This window comes from Nyctereutes procyonoides, unplaced genomic scaffold (assembly GCF_905146905.1).
Source record: "Nyctereutes procyonoides isolate TBG_1078 unplaced genomic scaffold, NYPRO_anot_genome, whole genome shotgun sequence".
In the NCBI taxonomy this organism is placed as follows: Eukaryota; Metazoa; Chordata; class Mammalia; order Carnivora; family Canidae; genus Nyctereutes; species Nyctereutes procyonoides.
This window is the reverse complement of record NW_026575135.1, coordinates 9,174,687-9,181,703: the sequence shown is the minus strand read 5'-3', so window position 1 is coordinate 9,181,703 and position 7,017 is coordinate 9,174,687. Positions and strand designations below refer to the sequence as shown.

Sequence of the window (7,017 nt, the reverse complement as noted above, 5' to 3'; positions counted from 1 at the left end):
CCTGCTACGGCGTTTAGGGAACCCAGCATTGGTCTTCCAGGTGGCATGAGGCCGAACTGCTGGCAGCGCTTGCAGGAGAGCTGCCTTGGGAAGTTTGCCCAAATGCACATGGACCTTTCAGGAGTGAAGAAAAGCACCTGTTGTGAGATCTGAGGGTTTGTTCTGCAGCAAAACATAGTCTGTCCCGATTGATACGTTGTAGAAAAAGGGGTTATGTATGGCGATCCTCTTTAAAACAGAGCAAAGGACAAGGCCTTTTCAGAAAATGTCCTTTTTCATTAGACTAGAAAAAAATTAACAGTGGCTCTTGTGCTCCTGTGTTCCCCCCCACCCCCAGTGGCTCTTATTTTTTGCAAAAGGAATTGCAACAAATCCCCAAATTGGAGTGAGTTTCTGGGTGATCCAAGAAGCAGGCACATTCGTATTTTTGCCAGGTAACGACACACCTCGTTAACAACCCTGGGTGTAGATGGGCAAGACTGGATCACCACTGGGGAAAAAGAGGGAAACACAAGTGAAACTTTACAGAGATATTATCTGAGGTGAGGGAAAGGCACCTTCGGTGTGTTTAAATATTGTTAATAAAGTCACACATTAACCAGGAAAGCCCTGCTTTCTTCCCATTATCCAAGTAACACCTGCTTCACTTTGTCCTAAGTTTAAAATACCCCAGGGAAAGATCTGGGTGCTTCAAATTTGGCTGAAAAGGAAAGCGTTTGTGGGGAAGACATATTTTCCAAGTTTTTTCTTTCTTTCTTTCTTTTTTTTTTTTTTTTTTGGTTTCCTACTTAGGCTCCTCTTACTATTTATCTTCAATGGCCAGCAGTGTTTATAAGAACTTAATTAGGAGAGAGCTAGTAGGAGAGAGAAAGGTAGGGAGAGTACAAAAACAGACAAATGGGATGGATGGAGGGAAGGGAGGGAGGGAGGGAGGAACAGAGGGAAGGAGAGAAGGAAATACACCTGTGGTGACATTGGAACGTGCAGTCTCGGTGAGAGGGAAGAGATGGCCACCCTTCCCGAACGCCCTTAAACACACAAAATAGTAGGGTGGTTTTTTTTAAACCCTGAGTGACCACAGTTTGGGAGGCTCAGCTGAAATAATATGGTCACTACCAATGAATGTAGTGCCTTCTCAGTGAGCTGGCCTCCAGGCACAGTAACCAGAAAAAGGCAATTCTCAGAGCTCATCCAGATGATCAGAAGATACTGGAAACAAGAATGCCCAACGCTCATTGATTCCGGGGCCCTGCTAAGGCATTCCATTGGCTAGGGTGCCTGTGTCATGTTTCAAAGTTTCCGTTTCTAGGGATGGAGAAGATGTCCTACTGGGCCTTCCCAAGGAGTGGGCATCTAGGGCTCCGTAGCGATGTCTTCGTAGACAAGCAGAATAAGGCCACGTTGATCACACAGCGCTCTTCCATCCTGGACCATGGGCCATCTGGCCTAGGCAGGCTCTTCTTTTTTAAAGGGCGAGACCCTATGTCCACCATGAAGTTCAAAATCCCTGCAACTGAGTTAGTCCAGTCTTGGCTCATAGCTAGAGGTCCGAGTTGTGGCTCCGTCTCCTGGTTCTTTGATGAGGCCACCGGTGCTTTCATTGCTGAGACATTGGCTGAGCAGAGAGCTTCAGGCTGGGCCGTACAAGCCCAGCTTCCTGGCAGTTTGAGAGATCCTAGGAGTTTTCCTCTGGGGAAATGGATAGTGAGCTGCTTTTCCAGACCTGCCTGGGTTCTTTACGGAAGGAGGGCACTGAATGCCTACATTTACGCCAGATCCCACTGCCTTTGTTTGGGCACGGCCCACCTGACATTCTCGCTGGACTGTTCGGGGGATGGTGGTCCCTTGCTGAGTCATCTGATTGTTTTCGAACAAGCCTGGGTCTCCTTCCTGAGGGAGCCTTTGCTCAGACCCCATGAGCTTGGCCTTGTGTTTTACCTGAAGGCCGGTTTCCTGGTGGAAGGTCTGTACCCAGCGGTACATCTCTAGGTGCGTGTTCCACGGAGACTCGAGAGCCTGAAGACAGCCTCTGTCAGCCTCCTCCTGCATCCCCTCTGCCTCAGGATCCGTCTCCTCCAGGGACAGTGAACGCCTTCTCTCCTTGTTAATCCAAACAGGACTGACCATGGACTCAGCAGGAGCGGGCGTGTACCCTCCTGACAAAGCAAGTCACAAGCAGGGTCACCACTGGAACATACGTGGGCACCTCTCATGGGGGGGGTGTCTCAGAGCTTTTGAGCTGAAGGAATGCTATCCCAAAACGTCAAGCAAGCCTGGTACCATCACATTGCATGTGTGTGTACACATACGTGGGTCACACATGATCCCACTTGCATGCTCACACGTGTACACTCCCTCCCCTGCCCACACATTCACATCCATACAATCTCTCTCTCTCTAACACACACACACACACACACACACACACAGACTCACGCACAATTATTCACTCATTCATCAGGTATTTATTGAGCATTTATTATGTGCCAGGCATTATTTATTCTAGGTTTGGGGGAAACGGCAGTAAACATTGAGGCAACAGCCACATCTTCGTGGATATGCTCTAGCGGGCTGGAACAACAGTAAGCAAGCAAATAGATCATAATAAAATTGCCGGTGGTAACCAATGCTATAAAGAAACCCCCCCACCCAAAAAAATAAAGAAAAACCCAAGCAGAACAGAGTTTAATAGCAGACTCCGGGTCTCCACTGCAGTGAAGGAGTGAACCCAAGGTAGAGCCAGGGAACGAGCGTTCAGGCTGAGACAATGGTGCAGATGCACACGCGCTCGCCAGTGGAAAAGATGACTCCTAACTTATGGGGTTTTGCGTTCTGGGATTCCAAGAATGGGTTTACTACCCGAGGTGGAGGAGGGAGGAGCTGTATTTGGAAGCAGCTCCTTGGAGGGCTGGGGTCTCCTCCCATCCCACGGACACTGTTCTGGGAACACGCATCACCTCCTGCTTCTCTGAACAGGCTGCAGGGGTGAGGTGACGCCTGTCTTCTTTCTCAAGGACCTATTTTTACCACCTCGTGGCACCTCTTTATTGTCAGCCCCTGGTGGCAGAGAGGATTGTGGGAATGACCCAAAGGTGTTCCAAAGAGAGAAGGTCTGTGACCAGCCTGGAGCTGCCTCGGACTTGTCAGTGAAGCGCTCTTGAGCATCCCGGCCATTTGTCACTGCACGAGGCACTTGTCACTGCGAGAGGCCCTGGACGGGACAAAGTGCAGGCAGGGGTGGAGAGGTCCAGGCAGAGGGAACCCCCCTGATCACCAGGTTTGGGAGGCTAAGGGAGTGGGGGCAGGTGCAGCCATGTCTCTGCAAAGGGCGGAACGACTGGAAATTTGTTCCCGCTGTAGGACTGCCCCACGGTTCTCAGCATGGCAAACGTGGAAACCTTTACAAGGAGCCAAAACGTTCTGTGTCCATTTGAGAACAGAGGAGGAGGGGACGTGACGGGACAATCTAGGAACTAGTATCTTCTCCACTATGCCAAGGGGGACAAGCAGGCCTTGGATACAGAGAGGAGCCTCCCTAGCTGTCATTCCCAGCCTGGGGTCCACAGAGGACGAGGGGAAAGACTAAGTGGGAGGCACACCCGGACCCTGCCCCCAACACAGATCCTGCTGAGTGGCCAACCTGGCCCGGGGGCCCCAAGTCTTTCCTGACCAAAGCGGTCCTGACCAGCCCTCTGGCACTAACCTGCCCTCACTGCTCCCAGGATGCTAGTGAGGGGAGGAGGGCGCCCAGTGGGTGGGAGAAAGGGCCAGAGGGGAGGGATGGGCGGGGGGGGGGTTCTGTGGGACATGTCAAGCCTGACTGTCTTTGGGATGTGCACATTACATGGGTTTATGAGTCCCAACGCTGGGTCTGGCAAGCCTGGTACTTCCATTTGGTAGTGGTTTAATAAATGTGTGCTGAGTGACGGAATGACTAAACACCTTTGAGGATGAACCAGGGCTTCAAGAACATTTCAGTGTACCCCCTGCAGAGATGGGGGCCACCGGGCGGTGCCGGTTCAGTTCATACAGAGCCCCCTGGTTGGCAGCAGCACATGTGATGGGAGCCGGGCACCTTCAGCCGGGTGGTGCCACTTTTGTCTCAAAAGGCCACACATTTCCTGTCCCGGATGGATGTCCCTCTGGCCCCTCATCCCTTCCCAGCTGGCCTAGTGCAGGGCAGGCCACCCAATGAGTCCTGAAGTGTAGAAGAGCCACAGAGACCCTGGGCCCAGCCTTGACCTTCCCCCCTCCCTTGACCCATTCATTCCTCTGGTAGAGGGAAGGGCTGGGACCAAACCGGAACCGCAGCGCTACCTTCCTCCAGGAATGAAGCCGGAGTTCCCAGAGGGAAGAGGCATCCTCCCTCCGAGGCTTCTTCGGCTCAAGCCTCCTGGGAAGTTGTCTGAGACTGTGACCAGCACGTCCTGAGCCAAGGTGCCTCCCGAGTCCCTGAGCCCCGGGCTCCCGAGGCCCTTGCCCAGGCTCTTGGGAATGCCACGTCGGCTCTCTCCAGAGGCCCGTTTCTCCAGCTTTGCAGGAGGTGAGACCCAACCAGGAAGAGCTCCCATCGCTCCACCTGCCCAGCAGGGGCCCAAGGCACCAGGAAGAACAGGCCAGCCAGGTGAGAACGGGGGAGCAGAGGTCAGGTGCAGCCGGCAGCTGGCCAGGTTACACAGGCCTCCTTGCCCGGCTCTGACCTCCCCCCCCCAAAGGCCTCCACGGCAGCAGCTCCCCCTCCCCCCACTCCTGCCCCCAGCACCTGCCCCAGCACCTGCCCAGCCCTACGCCCTACCTTCCTACCTTTCGGGAGCACCACCAGCTGGGCCTGGGCCCTCTGCTGCCTCCGCAAGTACTGGGCTCGCAGGCCCTGGACGCCGAGCGGGGGCTCTCTCCCCGGGGCCTGCGTGCCCGAGCCCTCGGCCATGGAGCAGGGCCCCCGCTGCCAGCAGTGCCGCAGGGCCGGGCAGAGGCAGGGCAGTCCCTGCATGGGATCCGGGAGCAGAGCAAACAGGGATGGGCGGGGCGCGAGGGGGGAGCCGGGGAGGGGAGCGAGGAGGGGAGCGAGGGGAGTGGGGAGCGAGGAGGGGAGCGATGGGAGCGAGGAGGGGGAGTGAGGGGGGAGCAGAAGGGGAGTGGGACGAGGGCGGGAAGCAAGGAAGGCGGGAAGGGGGGAGGGAGGAGGGGGGGCGATGGGGAGCGAGGAGGGGGGAGCAAGAAGGGAGGGGGGTGGGAAGCGAGGAGGAGGGGGGAGCGAGGGGGGAGCGAGGAGGGGGGAGCGAGGAGGGCCGGGACGGGAAGCGAGGAGGGGGAGCAAGGAGGGGGGTGGGGAGCGAGGAGGGCGGGGAGGGGGAGCGAGGAGGATGGGGAGGGGGAGGGGGAGCGAGGGGGGGCGGGGGGAAGTAAGGGGGCGGGGAGAAGAGGGGGGGAAGTAAAGGGGGGCGAGATGGGAGAGGTAAGGGGAACAAGGGCGGGAAGCTAGGGCAAGGGGCAGAAGAGGTGGGGGAGCACCGGGTGGGGGTCCGGAGTGGGCGGGGAAGGCAGGACAGGGGACGGGACAGGAGGAAGAGTAGGGGGGAGACGGCGTGGGGGCCCCGAGGGGTCCCCAGGCGGGGAGGAGACGAGCAGGTGGAGGCCGGGGCAGGGGGTGACCAGCGAGGGGCCGAGGGCGGGGGGGGGGGGGGGGGGGCTGCCGGCCGCGCCCCGCCCCGCCCTTCTGGGGGTCCCGGGAGCCCCGGGTCCGCGCTGCTCGATCCCAGCGTCCCTCTGGGGCCTGGGCCTTCCTGGCGGAGCCGAGCCCGCGCGAGGCCAGGTGCTGCTCGGCTCACCTGTCTCACCTGTCGCGGGCTGGACCTGGACTCTCATCCCCAAACCTGTCCGTTCGGTCTGCGGTTGGCGAAGGAGCAGCCTCTGCAGCCTCAGAGCTGGCGCCGCCGGGTGCGCAGCCGCGGCCGGGGACCCAGTGGGAAGGGCCCCCAAGCTGCACCCCCCACCCCCGCCACACGCATCCCGGGAGGACAGACCCCCCTCCCAGGCTTCTGGCATTTGCTCGGCCCCCTTGGTCTCCGCCTTCCCCCACCCGGCAGGGAGCTGCGGCGGCGAGGGGCGAGGGGCGCCCCCCCCCCGCTGGCCCGCCCCCCAGCCCCGCATCCCCTAGGATTCCTGGGCCCTCCCTCCCCTGCCCTCGGTGCCAACTAAGCCCCTCAGTGTCGCATCCTTCCATGAGGCTTACAGAGAACCCCCTCCCGACACTCCTACAGGGGCCGCGGCTGGATTCCAGGAGCCCTTCTGGAGGTGACCTGGGGGGCTCTGGTCACTGGGCGTGGGCGGGGCCATGGACGGGAGATCCCCAGTGGGCAGCCCGGGCCTCCAGCTGGGGAGCGGCAGAACCGTATTGCCCTACAGTCCTGGAGGTCAGAAGTCCATGACCAAGGCATCAGAGAGGTTAGGGTTGTTGCTGTTTTCTGGGGACCAGGAGGGAATCTGTTTCAGGCCTTCGCCCTGGCTTCTGTTGGTTTGCTGGCCATGTGTGGGGCTCCTTCCCTGGCCTCTGTGAGCCCCACTTCATCTCTGCCCCATGTGCATATAGTGATCTCCATGTGTGCCTGTCTCTGTGTCCACATTTCCTCCCTGTGTAAGGTCACACCAGTCATGTTGGATCAGTGCCCACTCTAATGACCTCATCTTAATCCAACCAGTGACATCGGCAATGACCCTATTTCCAAGTGCGGTCGCATTCTGGGGTACATCAACATGTAAATCTGGGAGGACACAATTTAATGCTTATTGGGAGATGAAAGGTAATTCCAGTCACAGAGGTAGGCCTAGGAGAGGAACGGACTGGGCACACCACTGGGGTGTGGGAGAGGCGAAGGGGTTTGTTTCCCGTGTTGTGTTAGAGGTGCCTGTGGTCCTTGGGTCCTCAAGAGGGAACCTGCAGCTTGCTAGAGACATGCAAATGTCGTCCCTGGTGGAAATGATACGCTTCGTTATTGGAAAAGGTGAATAGTGCTGCCA

General features: G+C 57.9%; 1 protein-coding gene across 1 annotated transcript; it reads right to left on the bottom strand.

Annotated features, from left to right (window-relative positions):
• Positions 1-755: 755 nt before the first annotated feature.
• On the bottom strand, positions 756-4,996 carry CUNH9orf152 (chromosome unknown C9orf152 homolog). The gene is made up of 2 exons (XM_055301408.1): positions 4,804-4,996; positions 756-2,156 (listed from the first exon to the last, which is right to left on the bottom strand). The coding sequence occupies exons 1-2, from the start codon at positions 4,988-4,990 to the stop codon at positions 1,630-1,632; spliced, it is 714 nt and encodes a 237-aa protein (XP_055157383.1). The 5' UTR covers positions 4,991-4,996; the 3' UTR covers positions 756-1,629.
• Positions 4,997-7,017: the final 2,021 nt, after the last annotated feature.

What these genes read in the sequence shown, in the direction of transcription:
- CUNH9orf152 (XM_055301408.1), bottom strand. Translation starts at nt 4,990, where the DNA reads ATGCAGGGACTGCCCTGCCTCTGCCCGGCCCTGCGGCACTGCTGGCAG. An exon ending in GCTGGTGGTGCTCCCGAAAG is followed by an intron (nt 2,157 to 4,803) that starts GTAGGAAGGTAG and finishes TTGCTTTGTCAG; the next exon opens with GAGGGTACACGCCCGCTCCT.